This window comes from Brassica napus, chromosome A4, assembly GCF_020379485.1.
Source record: "Brassica napus cultivar Da-Ae chromosome A4, Da-Ae, whole genome shotgun sequence".
NCBI lineage: Eukaryota > Viridiplantae > Streptophyta > Magnoliopsida > Brassicales > Brassicaceae > Brassica > Brassica napus.
This window is the reverse complement of record NC_063437.1, coordinates 8305386-8328117: the sequence shown is the minus strand read 5'-3', so window position 1 is coordinate 8328117 and position 22732 is coordinate 8305386. Positions and strand designations below refer to the sequence as shown.

At 34.2% G+C, this 22732-nt stretch overlaps 4 protein-coding genes, 1 long non-coding RNA gene and 1 other non-coding gene across 9 annotated transcripts; 2 read left to right on the top strand and 4 right to left on the bottom strand.

Moving 5' to 3' along the window:
• The first annotated feature begins 1103 nt into the window (after positions 1-1103).
• LOC106449458 (ADP-ribosylation factor-like protein 8c) lies at positions 1104-2760 on the top strand. Its single transcript, XM_013891215.3, has 5 exons — positions 1104-1385; positions 1737-1818; positions 1903-2057; positions 2140-2301; positions 2376-2760. The coding sequence occupies exons 1-5, from the start codon at positions 1348-1350 to the stop codon at positions 2491-2493; spliced, it is 555 nt and encodes a 184-aa protein (XP_013746669.2). The 5' UTR covers positions 1104-1347; the 3' UTR covers positions 2494-2760.
• A 584-nt stretch (positions 2761-3344) lies between these two features.
• Positions 3345-3495, top strand: LOC125608476. The gene has a single exon (XR_007339368.1). It is a non-coding gene; the product is annotated as a U4 spliceosomal RNA (small nuclear RNA).
• Positions 3496-7133: 3638 nt separating this feature from the next.
• Positions 7134-12204, bottom strand: LOC106365889 (15.7 kDa heat shock protein, peroxisomal). Of its 4 annotated transcripts, none has more exons than XM_048777388.1 (3): positions 9275-9976; positions 8066-8944; positions 7134-7630 (listed from the first exon to the last, which is right to left on the bottom strand). In XM_048777388.1, the coding sequence occupies exons 2-3, from the start codon at positions 8184-8186 to the stop codon at positions 7332-7334; spliced, it is 420 nt and encodes a 139-aa protein (XP_048633345.1). In that variant the 5' UTR covers positions 8187-8944; positions 9275-9976; the 3' UTR covers positions 7134-7331. The 4 variants fall into 4 exon arrangements, 1 of the variants encoding a protein (XP_048633345.1); XR_001273544.3 differs by lacking the exon at positions 7134-7630 and having other exon boundaries at positions 8606-8944; positions 9275-9444; positions 9531-12204; XR_001273545.3 differs by lacking the exon at positions 7134-7630 and having other exon boundaries at positions 8606-8944; positions 9275-9444; positions 9633-12204.
• Positions 12205-12433: 229 nt separating this feature from the next.
• Positions 12434-12868, bottom strand: LOC125608152. Its single transcript, XM_048778108.1, has one exon. The coding sequence runs from the start codon at positions 12866-12868 to the stop codon at positions 12434-12436; it is 435 nt and encodes a 144-aa protein (XP_048634065.1).
• Positions 12869-14221: 1353 nt separating this feature from the next.
• On the bottom strand, positions 14222-15501 carry LOC106450394 (E3 ubiquitin-protein ligase At3g02290-like). Its single transcript, XM_013892041.3, has one exon. It carries the CDS (start codon positions 15039-15041, stop codon positions 14361-14363), a length of 681 nt encoding a protein of 226 aa, XP_013747495.3. The 5' UTR covers positions 15042-15501; the 3' UTR covers positions 14222-14360.
• Positions 15502-16215: 714 nt separating this feature from the next.
• LOC125607881 lies at positions 16216-16881 on the bottom strand. The gene is made up of 2 exons (XR_007338921.1): positions 16782-16881; positions 16216-16395 (listed from the first exon to the last, which is right to left on the bottom strand). It is a non-coding gene; the product is annotated as an uncharacterized LOC125607881 (long non-coding RNA).
• Between the last annotated feature and the right edge of the window lie 5851 nt (positions 16882-22732).

Below are 22732 nucleotides of genomic sequence, written 5' to 3'. Positions count from 1 at the left end.
TTCAATCAACATCAAATTATATAAACTAAAACATGTGTGAAAACTTGTAAAATAATTTCTGATTAATCCCATATCATATCATGGTCACTCAATTTGGCATCTGAAAGCGTTAGACCATCTTCAGCCTTAATTCATATTTTCACTTTTTGCTTCATTTGTAAGAATGTTTTGCTCCAATCCTACTTTATTATTGCTTAGTGAAGCAATAAACGGTGTTAATTAAAACTGGAGATATATTGTTCACAAGATTATTTAAATCATAAATGGATTGTTAACTTTTACTTATTATTTTCTTCCACCAAAATAAATTATATATATGAATTAATATTATCCTACTACTTTCAAAATCTTAATCAATATTTTCATCTAATTAGATGTTTATATATAACAACATAGATTTTTTTCCTAAGAACTTTTAACTCAATTTTGAAAAATCAAAAATAAATAAAACTCATTTTTACATTTAAACACTTTTGTAAATCACTTATAGAAGAAATGATTAATTTATATTTAATAATATAGTATATAATATTATTTGTCTATTTATTTATGTTATTTAATAATTTTATAGATAATAATGATTAATTTATATTTAATAATAATTACCCTGAATTATTGTTTAAAAAAAACTGAAATTTAGCAAAAAGAAATTGAGTAACATTAGTAAAAATGAAATTGCAAGGTGTTATTTAATAATTGATGATACATTGAAAATGAAATTTATTTGCAATATTCATTTTAGAAAAGAGAAAATGAAGCAAACCACTATAGTAAATGTTGCTTTGTTTTTTAATTCATTTTGAACGAATTCAATTTGTTTTAAGAAAACTGAACTTTTAGTCAAAAAAATGAAACCAACCATCCGCTGGATATCCCCTATAGGACAAACAAAATCAGTGTAACCAATATTTGGGCCTCCTATCTACTTAAGTAAATAATGGGCCTTTTGTTCAGAATTCGGAAATATCGGAAGAGGTGTATTCTCTGTCATGTTCACCACACTAAAACCAAAACATTCGATCCATCCAACGGCTGATATTAGGCCGTCGTAAGAAGGGCTTTTTACATTAGATTCCTGGTTTGAGAATTATTGTGCGAAGGGAAAAGAAAAAACAAAGAAAAATGATGAATATGTGACATGTAAGGCAGCAACAAAAGCGTGACAGAGACTGAGGAGACACCGTTTTTCACAAACCGCCAAAATATATATATATATATTTACCCTTTAAGGTCACAGATTCTTCTTCGCTCTGCTTCTCTCATTTTTACCCAGAAACAACACAATCGAACTAGGGCTAAGATAATAATCCGAGTGTTTAACCGTCGAAAAGATCGATTCTTTGGAAGATGGGTCTATGGGATTCGCTTCTAAACTGGCTCAGGAGGTAATACTTTCTCTCTGTACCCCTTGTGTTGAGATTTTGTATAAAGTTCATCTCTTTTGTTAATCAAGTTGGTTTAAGTGAAGTAGTTGGTGTAGTTATAATTAATCAGTTATCTCATAAAGAGTCAACTAAACTGTGTTGCTTTTGTTTCAGAAACTTACAACTTTTCTTGAGTTTCTTTGTTTTGTTGGGTTGTATTCTTTATTGTTACATAAACATTGTATGAGTTAATTTTTCATTAACCAATCTACTGTTCATTTAGATGTTCTTGTGCATTAGTTTCTCTTTTAGTATTGAATTATAATTTCAACCCGAATCAGTATTTGCTTAATGTTGGTTGCTCTTTGCCAGCTTGTTCTTCAAACAAGAGATGGAGCTCTCACTCGTTGGCCTTCAGAATGCTGGAAAGACTTCTCTTGTCAATGCCATCGCTGTGAGTAAATCCATATTCTTTCAGTCCATAGGTAGTGTGTTATGGGATTAAACCGGTTCTTGTTTCCTTTGGATTTGGTCAAAGACTGGAGGTTACAGTGAAGATATGATACCAACAGTGGGGTTTAACATGAGGAAAGTCACTAAAGGAAACGTTACCATCAAGATTTGGGATCTTGGAGGTCAACGAAGGTTCCGTACCATGTGGGAGCGTTACTGTCGTGGAGTTTCCGCCATTGTGTAACTATATCCTTTTCCGATATCCTTGAAGTTTACTATTTGTTAGACAAATCTTGATGTATTGTGTTGATAATATTTGCAGGTATGTGATTGACGCTGCAGATCGAGACAGTGTACCGATATCAAGAAGTGAGTTGCATGATCTGTTAACGAAACCGTCCTTGAACGGCATTCCTCTTTTGATCCTAGGCAACAAGATTGATAAGTCTGAAGCTCTCTCCAAGCCAGCTTTGGTTGATCAACTGTAAGTTTTTACTGGGAACAACTCTTTCGAGACCGGTCTGACTTTGAGGATGACTCTGGTTTGTTTTGATGCAGAGGGCTTGATTCCGTAGCAGACAGAGAGGTTTGTTGTTACATGATCTCGTGTAAGGACTCGATAAACATCGATGCAGTAATTGATTGGCTCATTAAGCACTCCAGAACCGCTAAATAAACAGCAGACAGCCAACGAGTTCATCTATCTCATCGGTGCAGAGGAGGAGACAGGCTTTGTGTGTTTGGTTTCTTGATGTTGTTTATTTGTCGAGAATCAATCAGATATGTAAATCACTAGCTTTTGGTTTCTTCTTGCTCTTCTTCATCTTATTATCTTAAACCTTGTTTTACATTCTTCAGAGTTACAGAAAAACACTTTCCTTTTATACATTCTGTTAAGCATATGCTTGTTGTACTTGTGAAAATAAGAGACCCGGTTGGTTTACTCCAGTTAGAGCCAAAGCTTTCTGATAAAGTAAATCTTCAGCTTTTTGGGTTAAATCTTGTTTACACTGCTTGAAAATACAGTATTTTCAAATGTTGAACTTTGGTAAACATACTCTTAGTTGAACTGTTGAATTACACTGTCCAATTTTATGCAACCTTTAGGTTTATAAAGAAAACCAGAAACCGGTTTAATCCGGTTATATTAAATTTGTAAGCATTTTGGTTTGCTTTTTTGGGTCCTAATCATAGAATCGTGTTTACAATTCGTGAAATCATTTGAAATACTGGTAAGCACACTACTTGGATTTGCGAAGTAAATTGACGAATTTTATTTCACAGGTAAACCAAAACCCGGTTTAATCCTAAGAGCTTGATTTTTGGGGGTTTGGAGGATTTGGGTGATGGGGAGATCGTTCTTTTATGACGTTTCAAGCTCGCAAGAGACCAGCAAGTTGTTTAAATAATAAAATAATTCGCAAACGGCACGGTGTGTAAAAGAGAAACATCCCACATCGGAACTTAATGTCAAGCTGATTTGTTTCGCTTCCGTATAAAAAAAGGGCCTTCTGTCTTTTAGTAATTATCTTTGCGCTTGGGGCAATGACGCAGCTAATGAGGTACTAACCGAGGCGCGTCTATTGCTGGTTGAAAACTATTTCCAAACCCCCTCCTGGGCCTAAGCTTGTCTTGGGCCTTCGAGAATTTCTGGAAGGGCTCCTTTCGGGGTAAAGCCCTACAATATTCAGTTTAATACTTATCAGCCGTAAGGGCACGTGATTTGTTGTAGTATACGGTCAAACAATCCTCATAAAGTTAATTAACCGGCTCGATTAGATTAGAGCGAGGACCAAAAAAAAGCTGAGAACATCCTATTGGTAGATTGAATGTATGGTTTTAGACTTACTTAACAAAAACATTTAACCGAACTTAATCCTTTTTATGGTCTTGATCTCTCTGTGTTCTTCTTGATATATGAAACATTAGGTCTGGAAAAAATCTGAAACCCCATATATGAACTTTGATTGATAATTAGTATTCGATTGGAAATGTAAATGTATATTAGTGGATGACAATTAGCTACATAACAGATAATCTAAAAACTCAAATCCAAAAAATCCTATCTAAAATTTTAAATTAATACTAGATTTTGATCCGCGTTTAGAAAGCGCGAGTTTATTTTCAAAATTAAATATATTTTTTTCAAATAATTTCTATATAAGATAATGTATAAGTTTGTGTACATTTACCGGGTGCACTGAACCGTATCAAACTGAAAAAAGAAACAAAACAAAATTAATCTGAATTTCATAAATAACCAAATATATTCTATATTTTTGAAAAAAAAAAATAAATCGAACTGAAAACCAAATGAGTACTTAAATTTTTAAAATATAAATTATATTCCTAGAAATATTAATTATATTTAACTTCTAAATAACCAAATATCCTAAAAATACTATTTATAAACTAAATTATGCAAAAAAAAATATTAATGACTCGAATATTTCTATTCAAATAATTAATAGTTAATTATTTATCCTATATTTTTTTTCCAAACAACCTAAACTATCCGATTTAAAGCCTAAGATATTTTACATTTGTGAAAATTCAATAGAACGTATCATATGCATTGTTAGAATTTGTAAAGTAAATAAATATGTTATATTCAAACCAATATGTTTTTTACTAATTCCATTTAAATCTCCAACCCGTATAGAACCATTTGATATTTTTATGATAAGATTAATCATTTAATTCATATATAAGAATGTAAGATCAAATCTTAATAATTGATTGCATGTAATTAATCAAATTAATGTTTATAGTTGAATAGTTGACATTAAGGTTTTTAGTTTCCAATTCACGTAAAAATGAAAAACAAATTGTTATACAGCAGAGGATTCTCCATTACAACCTATATTAAAATAACTTAACCATTGAAATTTTTATACTATTAATTGAACTATATCTGGTAATGATCACGTCATGTGTAAACATATTTGAATAATCTATCATATATTCATGAGGAGTTATTGTTAGAGTAATTATATAATAGATTATGAGTGAATAATAAATGAGTTCATTTAAATAGGTAAAATATTCATATAGTTAAAGAAATATAAGGTAAGACCAAAAAATAGTTAAGTCTAATGAAATGGTCCAAACAACCTTGTTTAAGTAGATTTTTTAAGATTCATTCTCTTTTAGTAGTATAGATTTTAAATAGGTAGGAGTAGCATTTGCTTAAATTTGGTTGGGATCATTGCAAATTTTGGATTTGGATATCCATTTAAATTATATGAACTTTAAAAAAAACCCAAATATACCTATAATTCTCAAACTCGAAAGATAAAAATAATATAAAGTATTTTAATCTATTAAAACTAAAGTATATTTTATACTTAACCCTCGCTTTTCCACAATAATTACCATTACATGCCACTGACTTAAACCATTCATATTAAATTATCAAATTAACTCAATTTGATTTACTTATTTTATTGATACGTATAATTGCTGTGACTCACCATTAATATATAATTCCTTTTTGGTTAATATTTCCTATAGATACGATATATTTGCAGATACTAGGCTTTCATTATAAGCAATGATTATAGGCCATAAGATCCCTAAATATCTAACTGTTATATACGTAAATAGTAACTTGGATCAATAAAATCATTATATTTCTTTTTTTTAAGAAGAATATTCTATTTTGTGGTCGCTATAATCTTCCAATATATAACGCAACCCATATCATTGGGTCATCTAATTGTATATATTCAATCTGAAATATTACGAGTCTGAATATATTTGAATCATATTCATATATTTAAATATATTAATTATTTTTAGATTTAATATACAAAATTATCAAAAATATATAAGATATTTTGAAATTGTCCAATCTAAAATAGGTAAAAAATATTCAAAACTCCAAAATATTTAAAATATATATTAATTCTATATATAAATATTCACGTTAAAACAATTTTACGTGAAACTTAAAAGTTGAATGGTCAGGAGGTTTAGCCAAGGAAGGCTTTGATTACCTATTTCATCTACGTGATGTTTCTTTCTTTTTATGGTATCTACTGATGTTGGTTTTGTTTCCCTTTTTTCATTATACCCTGTTACCTTTTCCCTAGTCATTTGGCTAGAACCTTATTCAATGAATTATTCATTGACAAAAAAAAAAAACAATTTTACGTGAAACTTAAATATTTTGGCATATATTATTCAAATTCATATGTTATATATTAATTATATTTTGAAATTTGGAAAAACTAAAATATATAAAAATTTTAAACTTTTACAAAATATTTTACGAGTTATCTGAATTTGAACCAAACTTACAGAGATTGAACCAAACTTGTACCAAAATTTATAAATACCTCAATATGGTTGAAATCTTCAAACTCAAAAACTCACAATCCAAATAAATCCGAACCAAACCAAATTGGAGACCCAAATCCGAATGAATACCAACATCGTATAAATATATTTGAAAAGGATAACCAATCATATTTGATTTATAAAAATAAAACAAATATCCGCGCGGGTCTGCGGATCAAAGTCTAGTATAAATTAAAATATAAGACTAAGTACCTAAAATTGACATAAAACTGGTTTGTTGAATATTTAGGTGGAAATCAAGTAAGTATTTCAAATATTTTCTGTGTTTCGAATACTTTGGCTATTTTCAAAATGTTATTTGTAGCTATCTTCAAATAAATTAGATATTTTCATATAATTTAAATATATTATAGATATGTTACTTAAAACTAAACAATATATATAAGTATATAATTGTGATCCAGATATATTCGAATTTTTAAACTAATGACAAATAAATATTTGGATTGTGTCGTATCAGTTTTTCAAATATTAAAATTTTTATATGTTTAGTATTTCAAATATTAAAATATTATAAGGTTAGACTTGATTCAGTTCTTTTCTTCAGATATTCAAAACTTGAATAAACACCTTAAATATTTAATTACATGTGTTCCTAGTCTGATATATAAAAGACTTGAGCATCAACAAAAATTAACCAACGAAATGAGTTTGGATTCTAAATAAGTTTTAAACATAATTATAAATTGTACTTGCACCTGAAATATTATTAACCGAATAGGACCTAAAATGTAAAACTATAACAAAACTAACGAGGCTAAATCTGAAAATTCAAAAACGTGATCCAAATGGATTTCCTAACAATATAATCCAATTTTGTACAAACTTTATGAAAACCAACCTGCTTAATTCAGTTATACTTCAGAGCCTTACTAGCGATGTAAATCGATAAGCGTTTGATTTATGATTTATCTTTGGTTTGAGATCTAATAAGCGTTTGTTTACAGTACTAAATCAAACTTTAATACATGAATTTATGAAGTATAAAGCCCATTTTGATTTGAATTTTTGGCTCATGAAAACCAAAACTCAATTACACGGGGTTTGGTTTTGAGTCTTGTCGGATTCATTAAGTACTACTACTCCACAGTCTACATTTATTCAAACTTTAGGCTAATGAAAACCAAAAGCCGGTTCACACCGGTATAAACTTCAGAGCTTGCTAATGATATTGATATTCCGTACTTTAGAGGATTTGGGTGATGTGTCTTTGGGAACGACCACCGTGAGGAGACCGTTATCCACGTAGGCTTTTACTTGGTCGGTTTTCACATTTTCCGGCAACTCAATCCGTCGGAGAAACTCTCCTTTACTGGAAAAAGCTTCTCTCTCCGCCACATGCCACACCAAATCCTCTTTCTTTTCTTTTTCTTCCTTCTTCAGTCCTTCTCCTTTAATGCTTAGAACGTTTCCTTCTTCAATTTGCACTTTTATGTCTTCTTTATTGTATCCTAATAACAAAATAATCCATGGAATGTTGTTTAGGTTAAGAAAATAGTCTAAAATAAAAGAACAACCCTAAATCATAGAAGAAAACTATCTGAAAAACATAATAAAATATGAATTTTAACTTTTTAAGCTCTAAAACTAAAATGAAATTAATTCGATAAACAAGAAGAGCGTAGTTGCAGACATCATTTAATTTTAACATAATTGTATGTATACTAGTCTCTTGAACCATTTTTATTATATTCGATTTTCCCTTACAAAAACAAAAAACTGTCACTAAACTTTTGAAAATTAAAACTGAGTGTCGTAAAATTCCTCAAATTTGTTTTAAATTACCAGAATAAGTTATCCAAATTACACACCATTACTTATCATGAATTTGACACATACCCTTAGTGAAAATTTCAAATAATAATAATTTGTTTATTTATTTTTACCTGGAACGTTAACTTTGAAGATATGAGCGTTTGGAGATTCCATCCAATCAATCAGAGCCGTTGATCCTCCTGACCATTCACGAAATCTCCGAAATGGATACCAGAATATTCCATCCGCCATTTGTTTTCTTCTCTTTTTTCTTCTTTAGCGGAGCTTATTTCCAAAACAAACTTGTGTATATATAGTATATGACGAGAGGAAATGAGTAAGAGTCTAGACAGTTCTTTGTTATCTTGTTTTTTATCATCTATCCAGAACATTGGAGAAGACGAAAGAGGGGTCAGTGTGACCTACGGGCCGGAGTACAATGCTATCGTGGATATCGATTATTTCAACCGTTGGATGAAAATTCAGGACACAAACAATTGCACTTTTTATTTAAGTTAAATCGATTAACATCTTCAGAGCATGATTATCCCTAGCACCCCTAATGGGGTGCTTAATCATTTTTTAGTAATAAATGTGTGTTAAGAACTTTAAATAAGATACCTCTAAATTTTTGTCCTCCAATGCAAGTATCTTATTTTGAGATTCTTAAAAAAAATTAAGCATTGTTTTATTTAAGATAAAATTTATAGGAATATATGTATAAAACCATTTGCAAAACATGGAAGTTTGGAATCTGAATACCATAATCACAAGCAACTAGAGAATCAAAGGAAGCCTGCTTTTATATTAGCATAGGAGGAAGGCAAAGAAACATTTACGGCTCTTTTTGTCTAAAGTAGGAGGGCGAAGAACAACATGCATAGTGATGACCATTCCGGGAAGTTCGCCAACGGGAAGCGTTGATTCAGCCAGTGTCCTATTGTTGTCTAGTATCTTCCCGGCATTGATGAGCTTCACATCATTTAGAGTCTTAGGAATGTTTTCTGAGTCTATCAAAACAGAGAGAAACACTTGAAAACTTCAGTCCCAACACAACCTTAAGCAGCAAGAAAATTCTAAACAAGGTTACAAAACATCTAAACAGCGAAAAGCAATACACAACTTCGGTCATCAATCTTCTTGCCACAGTATAACCTTTTAATTATCTGTTAAATTCTCAAATTTACAAAGTTCAGTACCTAATAACTTAAGCCAATAAAACGTTCGGTAGACATTAAAACATTACAGAAACAAAGAAAATGATGGAAAGGCAGAAACAAGAAGTAAAGAATATGAAGTTTTTTTTATACAAGCAAACATAACGATGGAACATATGTTACCTTTAGGCCATCAGCGAATTTAAACTTGAGCTCTATCCAATCTTCACCTGCCATCTCTCTCTATTCCCTCCCACAAAACAACACAAAAATCCCAAATACAAAAAAGTCTTCGCCTTTTCTCTCTGGGGAATATCATCGAACACAAGATGGGCCCTTTTTGCCAATTCAACCTAAAAAACGAAAACCCAAATCAAATTTCGTAGAAAACTCCAAGACCCTGTTGCTGAAGAAGGATTCACTGCGAAAAGATACAGACTTTTATCCTCTTCTTGAAGAACAGATCCAATTATAATTGAAGGGTTTTTCGATTTAAGAAAGAATGAAACATAAAGAATATGGAGAAGAAGAAAAGAGAGACGCTTTGGTGTTGCTGAGGAGGAGATCAACCGAGAAGAAGAAGAGGAGTAGTGAATCATCTCTTTGCTCGTTGAGAGAGAGAAAGGAGTTTCAGACCAAACTCTCTCTAATTGTAACACGTGTCCCTTAAGACCCGGCGCTTCCTTCTCCTAATTAAGCGTCGCTGCTTCAGATAATTGTCATTTTTCTTTTTCTTTAATTACAAAATAATCTAAGCACCTCTCCTAAGATCTCGCGTTAATGGTGGTCTCAGGTCACTCACTCAGTTTTTATGATACTATTTAGTTGTTGTTGCAGTTCATCCTCTTCATTATATTTTAACAAAGAAAATATATATATCTCTGTCTCAATCTTTATTGGCTACACCACTTCATATGTTGGGAAATTCATAAAGAAAGGTTTTTTCCATAACAACGTTATATTACTACAACTGAAGAAAAAATTCAAATTTTATACCAAAAGATGTGGCTGTAGATTTCTTCAGTGATGATGTAAAGTTTGAAGCTTCATGTCTGATGTCTGTTCTGTTTCAGTCAGAACCTTTCTTATCTTTTAACTTTTTGCAGCTGAAGAATGTTTTTGTTAAAGATAAACAAGCAAAACTGAGCTCTAGGCATATCTCATCTGTTAAGAAGAACATATGATCGTCGCTGAGGATCAGAACAAGCGATCGTGGATCAGAAGATGTTGTATGGAATCTGCAGTATCCAATTCAAATGCAGGCAAGGCAATATAATAATGAAAAATTCTCAAGAGACAAATGCATCAAACAGGAAGATCAAACTGCAGAAACATGAAAGTAGAGATAAGAGTCAACAAGCCATCAATATGCACATTATACAACGAAGTAGTAACCTGTTGTTTTCAAGTAAAAAAATGAAGATTTTTTTATCTTATTCAGAATTTAATCCATAAACAAAGTTATGCTTCTGATGAATAACTGCAAGTAAAAAATTATCTAAAAAAAGGTCAATGTCAAACGAAATATTCAAAACCCTGAAACTTCTAGTCTATGAACAATCCATTATTTGATTCTCTGCTTCTTGATCTTCCATAGGAACAGTACTCCGACACAAGGGACACGAGTTTTGCCGACTAAGCCATTCAAAGAGACAACCTTGATGGAACACATGTTTGCATTGAGGCATCCAGATGATGCTTTCGTGACTGTCCGAAAAATCCTCAATACAAATCGAACACTTAATATCACTTGTTTCTTTCAGATCCATCGGTTCCATTCTCTGTTCTTTCAGTAATCTCTTGATAACTGCTATTGAACGTTCTTTCAGATCCTTAGGTCGCCTGTCTTGTATGAAATTGATATTGACTGTTACAAAAACAGGTTCTCGAAGAGAAATATCAATAGCAAGCGAATGATTGATCTCACCGTCGATTACTTCACCTAATTGTTGAGAATGAGGAACCTCTTGTTCGTGAAGGAACTGAGAGAGATCACTTGCAGTGAAGCCGTCACGTGGCTTATAGCAGATGCGATATGATCCTAAATGTGTTGCCACTCCACTTTCGTCTTCGAGGATCAGTTCGTGTAGACGGATCGAGACTGTGTTCGTAGATTCCATGTTTTGAGCTAGGTTAGACACCAACGTGTTGACTTCGACTGTGTCATTAGTTTCTGTCTCCATGGCCGCAGAAAAAAAGAAGAAGGACGCAAACCCGAATTTCAGATGTGATAAAGATGAAGATTGCTTATCTTAACCAGAGAAAGAGATACCAGAATCGATTTCTTAAAGGGTGAATGACAGAATGAATGAGTGAATCATATATATAGACAGAGAGGGATGTTTTATTTCCTTTTTTCTAAAACTCTATATTGATCCGACCGTTGATTTGTTGTTTCCTTTTTTTCACAATTTGGGGTTTATTGTACCGGAATTAAATCTAAAAGTAAATGTTTGCTAACCAGCTCGGTTTGTTATTGTTTAGCGGTTAACCGACAGTTGATTTGCTTGGTTTGGAATTAAATCTAAAAAATTAATGTTTTGTAACCGGCTCGGTTTCTAAGATCAGACCGTTGATGCTGAACTTGAGTTTTCTATGACATAGGGTTCTCTTCTACCAAAGTATGAAATTTGTTAGTGACTGCAGGTTCTTCAGAGATGATGGATGGCAAGTTTGAACCTTCTGGTCTGTTCTGTTTCAGTTAGAACCTTTTTTTCCATATTTGTTAATCCGGCAATAGCTCTGAAACCTTTTTTTGATTAATGTTTTGCAGCTGGAGGATGTTTGTTTCACAGAGGATCGATGATTACTAGCTAGAGTAGTATATGAGGAATCTGATCATATGCTTACTGATCAGAGAAAGGGACTATTGATTGAAGATGTATGTATGAAATTTTCAGTACACAGTATGAGTGCAACAATGATGGATGAAAATGTAAGACTATGAAAGTAGTGAAAAAGAACCAACAAGTCCAATATGTACTTTCAGTTACATGTAACATATATGTTACACTGCAATAAGATCAAGAGAGGTATTAGAACAAATATTTCAACTTTTATACTAGAAAGTTACAAAATTTCCAATCATATACCCAATTAATGTGAGAAATCATTCAAAAACCCTAAGCCGATCTCTAAACTCCAAGCCCTAATCTGATATCTTTTCTAAGACTCTGTTTCTTGATCCAAGCCGTAAGGAACACTCCGGCACAAGGGACATGAGTTTTGCCGACCAAGCCACTCGAAGAGACAATCTTGATGAAACTTATGCAAACACTTAGGCATCTCAATGATTTTTGCATGGCTCTTGGACAAATCCTCAATACAAATCGAACACTGAATCTAGTTTTTCTTGAGTTCAACTCTCTGTTCGTCGGCTAACCTCTGGAGAACTTCACCGGAAGCACCTCTCGACGGAGTAGGTTCATCAGGTGGAAAGACCAAACGTGTCTCTCTGATGAAATTGACAGTGACGAATACGAAAGCTGGCTCTCTAAGGGAATTTTCATTAGCAAGTTCGCGACTGATATCAAGAGCAATATTTTGACCTAGAAACTGAGACTCGGGAACTTGTTCGTCGCGAAGGAGTCGAGAGAGATGATGCGGCGTGAAGCCGCCGCTTGGGTTCAGGTTGATGTTATCCGATGTTAAAACTTGTACCACTCCTGTTTCGTCTTGGATGAGTTCTTGTAAGAGGATCTCGACTGTGTTCGTGAATATTTTAGGTAGGTTCGCCACCAACGTGTAGGCTTTCGGTGTATCAGATTCTGTTTTCATGGCAAAAAGAAAGAAAGATAAACCTTAATTTCGAAAGTAAAGAAGACGAAGATTGTTGAGACAGATAGTAAAAGAGAATCGATTCCCGAATGAGTGTTCTGTAGTATATAAGGATATTTTGGTTATTTCCTTTTTTAAAGACCGATGATTCATTGACTATTTCCTTTTTTTTCTAAAATACGAACGTTAACTAATTATTCACATTACCGAAAAAGGAAAAAAAAGAAGGATAGCTGTACCCGAATTCAACCCAGAAGAATCTCTTCTTTTTTGTACAAGTTCGGTTTATTATGGTTTAGCTATTGAGATTCTAATTAATAGGCATCTGAATCCGGTAGTAGATATAATCCATTTTTTTTTCTATATTCTCCTAGAGAAAGAAGAAAACAATTGTTGTAAATATCCTCTCCAGCTTGTGATTCTACCTATGCTTGATACAGAACCAAACCAAACCGCTTTATCGTCCCATAATGATTTGGAATATGGCATCCTGTCCTGTTTTCTCCTATACGATTGGGATTGTCTCCCACTCGTTCACGTTTTATATTTTGTCTAGTTAGGCAGTCCTTTTGCCTTCTCATATAGAGTTCATACATCTCTAAACAAATACCTCAAATCCTGGAAGTGTTAAAACACCTTAGGGATAGTGTCCTTTTTTTTGCTTCTTTCTTGAATGGTAAGGGCTGATCAATTCACTTCCGAGTAGGATTGTAACATCTCGGTTGATAGTAAAAGACTTAATAAAATTGATTAAGTTACACATCTACAGAGTTAGTCGTACTTTAGTCATGTGTAGGTTCACCTGATAAGGATGTTGCGTTTGATGAGAGAGAGAATGAATTGTAACATCTCGATTTGTGGTATATAGTGAAAGACTTAATATATTTAATTTGATTATGTATATCACCAAAATACAATTTCCTTTTCGATTACACAAACAGTTTTTTTTAATAAAACTAAGCATGCATGAGCTCAAGTACTGGATAGACGAAAACCTGTCGGAAAATGATTCGCAATATTGTGTACGAATAAGGCATTACGCATTACGGAGATTGGTTATGTGGTGATTGCAAGGATGTTCTCCGTTAATATTCTAAGCAGAAATACCTATTCAAACAAGCGTTTTTGAAGTCAAGATGAAGAAACGAAAAAACAGTTCATGCCATACGAAAAAGAGGATAAAGGTGGAAGAGGAGAGAACGTGAAGATGAGATCCAGTCCATCTGACACTCTTTTGATCTCAACTTGAGTTTTCTAATTTTACCAAAAAAAAAAAAAAAAAAACTTGAGTTTTCTATGTGTAATATAGTGTGTTATTTGTATATTACTTTTAAGATTGGTCCAACCAACGATGTTGGAATTGCTAAGGATTAATCATCACAATCCTTAAAAAAAAAAAAAATCTAATTGTGATCTGATTATATAGTGAATACACCTTCAGTAAGTCAGTCAATAATTCATGATACTTGTAAACAATTTCATCTTATAAGAACTAATTAACATAAGGATGAGTGTCAACAATTCGCAACATAATCGAAACCCCTGAAGCTGTAACGTTTTCGAGTTTCTGTTTCTTGATCCTATTCCTAGGTCGTACGAATCTCCGGCACAACGGACACGAGTTTTTCCGACCAAGCCACTCAAAAAGACAGTTTTGATGAAACATATGCAAACAGTTAGGCATCTCAATGATGCTTTGTTGACTCTTGGACAAATCCTCGATGCAAATTGAACACATAGCTTCTTTATTTCCGTTCAAATCCACTATATGTTCTTCCACCAACCTCTGTAAAACTTCAATCGAAGCAGGAACATCAGACGGCACAACCAAACGCCTCTCTTTGACGAATTCAACTTCGACGTTCACGAAGACAGGCTCTCGGAGAGTTTTATCATTGCTAAGTGAACGATTGATTTCATTAGCGATCTTTTCACCTATGTGTTGAGATTCATCAACTTGTTGGCCACGAAGGAGTTCAGAGATATGACTTGGCGTGAAGCCGTGTGGCTCCAAGCGGATGTAACGTGATCTTATATGTAAAATCACGTCTTCGGTAAAATCTTCAATCAGATTGTGTACACGGATTGAGAGAATGTTCATAGACTCCATGTTTAGCGCTAGATTCATCACCTTCGTTTCAACTTCAATTATATTAGTTTCTTCTATATCCATGGCAATAGTAGAAGAAGATTCAAACGACAATAAACCCTAAATAATTCCGTATTAGAAAGATGATGATTTTTTTTGGGTCTTAAGAGGGAGAGAGAGACTTTGAGATTGAAATCCTTGGGGAACGAGTGAGCTATATATATATATATATATATATAGAGCGATGTTGCAAAACTAGGTCTTTATTTCCTTATTTTTGCAAGTTTTTTTTAAATTTCCTTTTTTTTGTAAAACGATCATTTATTGATCGTTATTTCCTTATTTCGTTTCTTTTTGTTAAAAGCCAAGTTGTTTCCTTTTTCATTTTAAATAACTGACCGTTAAATAATTTGTTTTTGTACCTTTGGATTATTTATTGGAAACTCAATCCAAAAGTATAGGTTTGTTAAGGTTTAATTACACCTTCACTCCTTCAGTAAGTCAGTCAATAACTGATGAAACGACTGGGGGTTGGTTATTAATTTCTGATATATATATATATATATATATATCCCTGTTCAAAATCTCGGGCGCCTAGACGATTATACGTCCGCGTAATCGCTCCACGGTCACTTGCCGTGAATTGGACCTGCTCGGTGACGTTCTACGCTACCCGCATAATTACCGTGTTTTTGCCCGAGTAATGTAACGCGTCCGTATAATACAAGATACAATTCCACGTCTGGTCCATTTTTAACGCAAGAAGTTGATACATATTATAGGTATCTAACACCTGATGAATTTGGTATTTTCATGGACCCAGGAGGCCAAGACGAGCTATGGATGGACGTGTTCTACAAATATCCAGAGAAGATAGCAGACATCTGTGAGATGGCCAATGGACCAGACAACCTCTTCCTTCAGCAACGTAGAGATTCAGAGTACCAGCATAGGGTTATAGACGAGCTGTTTGGTACGGCTTGTGGTTTAGAAACGCGTTACGAGCATCAGAAACGAACACGAGGTCAAAAATCGATCGACGGTCCTCATCACCGCCCTCAGCGACTTGAAGCCAAAGCACACTACTAAGATGGTTCATGTCAAGGTTCTACATTCCTGGTCACAAAACATCAATCACGGGGGGGGGGGGGAAACCATGGAATTCGTATTGGCTGATGAGAATGTAAGCAATCCAAACTTTTTCAATAGAATAGTGTTTTTTTTAAAAGAATTGTGTAACTTGAGCATTGATATTAAGTGATGTTAATATTTCTAATTTATTTAATTGTAACATGTACAAGGGTCATAAAATTCATGCAAGCTGCAAAAAGACTTACTTTGAGAGTAAAGGAAGACTTCTTCTGGTTGGAGTATGGCGCAACATCAGAAACTTCCAAGTCAGGCCTGCTGGAGGAGCATATCGCACAACAAACCATATCTACAAGATTTCATTTAATCAAGCAACAGTCGTTAGTCGGTCCAATTTCATGAATGATGACTTATCTCTTAATTTGGTCGATTTTCAAAGCGTTCTATCTGGAACTCTTGATGAAAAATACCTAATAGGTAAATACGTAATGGATAGTTTCTGCAATTAAATTGTGTACTTGCTACATTTAATAACTTTTCAATGTTTTATAAACAGATGTGCTGGGCCAAGTTTTGGATTGTGGTGCTGTCGAAACTATTCAATGTGCTGGTGGAAACCAGCGTAAAAAACTAGAGTTCACCCTAAGAGATATCAAGTAATTTTTTCTGTCATCTAAATTCAATCCAATCAATTATTTTTGAGTGACATAATCAATTTCATAGAGTTTGACTAACCTCGCTTTTTTTACTTGTGAGGTAGTGATTCAAGAATACCATGCTGTATTTGGGGCAAGTTAACCGACACTCTCCATTCTGCCTGCAATCAAGACGATGGTTTGGTTACTTTGCTTCTGAGGTTTGCAAAAATTGGAAAGTTCAGAGGTGCATATTTGAACTTCTATAGATTTCGTTAAAAAAATAACAATTATTATATACATAAGCCTGTATAATATCTAATCTACTAAATCGTATCCACAACAGGAGAAGTACAAATCTCTAACTCTTTTGATGCTTCTCAAATGATCATCAACCCTGCAATACCAGACGCAGAAGCATTTAAAGATATGTAAGGGGATGATCTTTTGTTTATTTTACAGTAGTTATTTGTCTATCATACTAACTTTGAGAGTATATTTTTGTAAGGGATACTGGGGATGACAAAAATCTAATGCCATATGAAATTAATGAGGACATTCAAGAGTACATCAAGAAGCAAATTGATCAGGCAGATAAGCGAGGACAGCGTGATAAGTGGTTGCTATACCCCCACTAAAAACATTTATGAAATGAAAGCATCAATTCAAGTAAGCAGTTTACCCGCGCTATTTTACTTATGTTACAATGTATAGCCCGTGTACATTGGTTTAAACCATTTTATTTTTTATTGTTTAGGTTGATAAATGTTTAGTGACTTGCACAGTCTATGAAATTGATATGGATTGGTCCTGGTATTACTTTGGTTGTGATGCATGCCAAAAAAGGGTGATCAAAACAGGAACCAAGAATAAGATAGTGAATGGAATTGAGATCACCACTCATATTTGGTGGTGTGAGGCATGCAACGACTATGTTCTGAAAGTTTCACCAAGGTATGACTTAAAGAAATAAAAAAAAACGACATGCTTTTTACATTATACTGATGTTGACCAGTTAAAAGAATCACTGATGTCTGTCAACTCTGTAGGTTCTGGCTTCATTTGATGGTCAAAGATGATACTGTTGTGTCAAAAATAATGATCCTAGACAAGGTGGCTAATGGGATTGTTGCTGAATCCCCAGTCAAGTTGTTGAATGGAAGCTGGGATGAGGTAAATATTATAATCAATTATGGCGCTTATTTTATGCAATCCTACTGACGAAATAAAACTAATCTATAACTCTATTTTGACAGCTTGAAGACACAAGCTTAATACCAGACGCTATTACTGATTTGATTGGACAAAGTTTCACATTTGGAGTCTATGTTGAGAAGGATAATGAATCTTATGGTGCTGAGATATACAAAGTCGGAAAAATCTACAAAGACAGGATGAATTGCTTAACTGGTTCAATCACACCAGTTCAGTCTGATACGCCCTTGACAATTACCAGTGTTGATGAGGTAAAATTGTCTAATCTAAGTTGATATCAATATTTTTAACGCGAGAGTTTCTTTCTTAACGACCTTATCAATGTGTTTTTATGCAGGGTTCTGTTTATTTGACTGATAGCCAAGAACTTAACGAGTCTGTGTCCACACCATCCAGTAAGAGAAACAAAGATGAGGCTATTTCTCTACCTGACATCAGTTCAACATCAAAGAAACCATGCTTAATGACTGTTAAAATCGAGAAGGCAGAAGAGGCTGCTAAGAAACGTGGCTAAGTTAGGAAGAAGACTACTGTTTATTGTTTTCTTGCATTTGAGTTTTTGTTTTTTTTTAAAAAATTCGTTGGTTTTTTTTCTTTCATAAACTTATGTTGGATTTCTGCTTTTCAATCAGTCTATTTATCCTAATGCATTGTTAAGTTAATCGTCAAATGTTTGATCCACACCAATCTACACAAAATTAACCAATTCAAATTCAAATATACTTGAATTAATCAAAAGTTTCAATTACATATCGAGGTGAGAAATAATCACTATAGCTCTGTTCATGAGGATAATATAATATTTAATAGTATAGATCTAAATCTATACTATTAAAACAGTTGTTATAGTTAAGGTAAACGTAGTGTTAATTTTGATTTAAAACTAACATTGATTGTATGCTTTTTAAAATCACCAAAAATCGCAATTTTTATTATTACCAAATATATTTGGTACTTTGAATGGAGAAAATTAATGTAAATTATATAGAAATCAGTGAAGTAGATGAATAAATCAGTTATCGATATTATTTCAAAACTAATAAAATATTTTATAAGATACTGCATCATCTTTCTTTACTTTGTTTCTATGTTTAGGTTCTAAATTAATTAGAAGACTTTCTCATCACAAGTGGTGGCCGTAATTGACATTGTAGAGAATTACAATGTCAAACACAAACAAAGAGGTCCCTCCAGGATCTGGATCTGAAGATTTGATACCCTCGCAGCAAAGAAAAAGAAAGAGAACAGCGAACACCAATGATGAAGAGAACACACAGCCGTGTGGTTCTAATTTCAACAACACTGAAACTTGTGTGCCTCTTAGCAACGTTTTTCCAAGGGTTCTAGCTGATATCTCCAATATTCATCCTAATATGCCGTCCTCGAGAGTTAATATTGGAACCACCCCTACTAATGGTTTAACAGTCCTTCCACAAAACATCTTTGTTGACTTCATATAATATTTGTGCTTTACCTCAAATACCAAATTGAAAAATTTTCTTTATAGATTATGGGAAACATGAGAGTGGCCAAGAAAAAAGATTGAAGAGCAGTTCCTATAAGTTGATGTGTAAGAGAATCCTCTCATATGTCCTTATATGTGTGTTTTAAACGTTTGTTCTAATGTTAATAATGAAAAATATTTTTTTTTTTCAATTAGCGCAATCAAGCAATCAAACTACTGTCAGCAACATCATTGGAGGATCTAACTATGATTCAACAGTTCTAAAGAGAAAGAGATCAGCAACCATAGATGTCACTGACCATACACCGTCAACGTTTTCCAGTAAGAAACGATGTCCCAAATCAAGGGTTCTAACTGATATTACCAATGTACTACCTACTCCCAGTACCTTGCCTTTGCAACTTGGAACACCTTCTACAAATGGTTCGTGTGTTACAAAGATAACACTACAAGAAAACGTAACTTTAACGAGGAAATTTAACGAGGAAAAAGAATCCTCGTAAAAAAACGTTGATTTTGCGAGGAAAGTACGTGGAAAAAGAAAAGCATCGTTATTTCGTCGTAAGGTAACGACAAAACATATTCGTCGTAAAGACGATGTAAATTGACGTGGCTTTTACGAGGAAAAACTATTTCCTCGTAAAAGCCACGTAAATTTCGCGAGTTCTTTACGACGAAATATTTTACGTGTACTTAACGAGGAAATTTTGAATCCACCAACTTGGTAGGTGGCTCACGTTTTTTTTTTGGCCATCCAATTAATTTTCGTCGTAATTTCATAGTAAAATTACAACTACCAGATTCGAAATTTTCTATAAATATGGATGTTTGAACATCATTTTAAACACACCAACAACAAAAAACGTGAAAGAAAAAAAAATGGCTGGCTCTGGGACTATTTACGAGTTGCGGAATTGGATGTATATGCATAGAGATGCTAACGGGAGAGTGACGAAAGAATACCTTGCGGGGCTGGAGACATTTATGCACCAAGCAGATTCAACACCGCTCGCCCAAGAAAGTGGTAAGATGTTCTGTCCTTGTCGGAAATGCAACAATTCGAAATTGGCAAACCGTGAAAATGTTTGGAAGCATTTAATAAATAGAGGTTTCACGCCAAATTACTATATCTGGTTTCAACATGGGAAAGATTATAATTATGATCAGAATGAAGCTAGTAGTAGTAATAGCAATTTTCAGGAAGAACCGGTTAATCATCATTTGCATAATGAACATAGTTACCATCAGGAGGAGATGGTAGATTATGATAGGGTTCATGATATGGTAGCTGATGCATTCGTAGCTCATGATGAAGATGAAGAACCTAATATAGATGCAAAAAAGTTTTACGGAATGTTAAACGCGGCGAATCAACCACTTTACAGTGGTTGTAGAGAAGGTCTCTCTAAATTGTCGTTGGCTGCTAGAATGATGAATATTAAAACTGATCACAATCTACCTGAAAGTTGCATGAACGAATGGGCGGACTTGTTTAAAGAGTATTTGCCGGAAGACAATGTGTCTGCTGATTCTTATTATGAGATTCAGAAATTAGTTTATAGTCTTGGGTTGCCTTCGGAGATGATAGATGTCTGCATCGACAACTGCATGATCTATTGGGGAGATGATGAGAAGCTAGAAGTATGTCGATTCTGCAAGAAGCCACGATTCAAGCCGCAAGGACGGGGACGTAATAGGGTACCGTACCAAAGGATGTGGTACCTACCAATTACAGACAGATTGAAAAGATTGTATCAATCAGAGCAGACTGCTGCAAAGATGAGATGGCATGCCGAGCATACTCAGACGGATGGTGAGATGACTCATCCATCAGATGCAAGAGCCTGGAAACATTTCAACAAAGTACATCCGGATTTTGCTAGCAATAGCCGGAATGTGTATCTCGGATTATGCACAGATGGATTTAGTCCGTTCGGAATGTCAGGGAGACAATATTCATTGTGGCCAGTCTTTCTTACGCCATACAACCTGCCACCGGAGATGTGCATGCAACGGGAGTTGTTATTCTTGACGATATTGATACCTGGTCCGAACCATCCAAAAAGGTCCCTGGATGTTTTCCTACAACCACTGATAAAAGAGTTGAAGGATTTGTGGTCAACAGGGGTGAGGACGTACGACTGTTCAACGAAGACGAATTTTACGATGCGAGCTATGCTTTTGTGGACCATAAGTGACTTTCCTGCATATGGGATGTTGTCTGGATGGACTACACATGGGAGATTAGCTTGTCCATATTGTAATGGAACGACAGATGCGTTTCAACTGAAGAATGGTAGGAAGACAAGTTGGTTTGATTGTCATCGTCGATTTCTTCCCATTGGCCATCCTTACCGAAGAAACAAGAATTTGTTTAGGCACAAAAGGGTTGTGAGAGACACTCCTCCACCATATCTAACTGGAGAACAAATTGAAGCACAAATCGACTACTACGGAGCTAACGAAACAGTTCGTTGGGGTGGTAATTGGCATGTCCCTCGTAATATGCCTGATTCTTACGGTGTTCATCACAACTGGCACAAGAAGAGTATATTTTGGGAGTTGCCATATTGGAAGGATCTTCTTCTGCGCCACAACCTCGATGTGATGCATATAGAGAAGAATTTCTTTGAGAACATCATGAATACAATATTGAATGTCCCAGGGAAGACAAAAGACAACATAAAATCGAGGTTGGACTTGCCGGATATTTGCTCAAGAAGCGAGTTACATATTAAAAGCAATGGACAAGTTCCCGTTCCGATATTCAGACTGTCTTCAGAAAAAAAGTCGGTGTTGTTCAACTGGGTGGCATCAGAAGTGAAGTTCCCCGATGGGTATGTTTCAAATCTCTCTAGATGTGTTGAAAAGGGTCAAAAGTTCTCTGGGATGAAGAGTCATGATTGTCATGTCTTTATGCAACGACTACTGCCCTTTGCATTTGCGGAGCTACTTCCAACAAACGTACATGAAGCACTTGCAGGTTCGTAGTGTTTTATATCACAATAATTTTATAACGGTCTAGTTTGCAAAATAATATACGACTAACAATGTGTTTAATTGTTTTTGGAATATAAAAGGCATTGGAGCATTTTTCAGGGATCTGAGCACACGCACTCTTAAAGAAGAAGTTGTAGAACAGCTTCAGGAGAACATTCCCATCTTATTGTGCAACTTGGAGAAGATATTTCCTCCTGGATTTTTTGACGTCATGGAGCATCTAGCTGTCCACCTCCCATATGAAGCATTGCTTCGTGGACCTGTACATTACGGATGGATGTATCAGTATGAGCGAGCCATGAAATATTTGAAGGGAAAAGCAAAGAACCTCGCCAAAGTTGAAGGTTCTATAATTGCTGGAAGTTTGACGG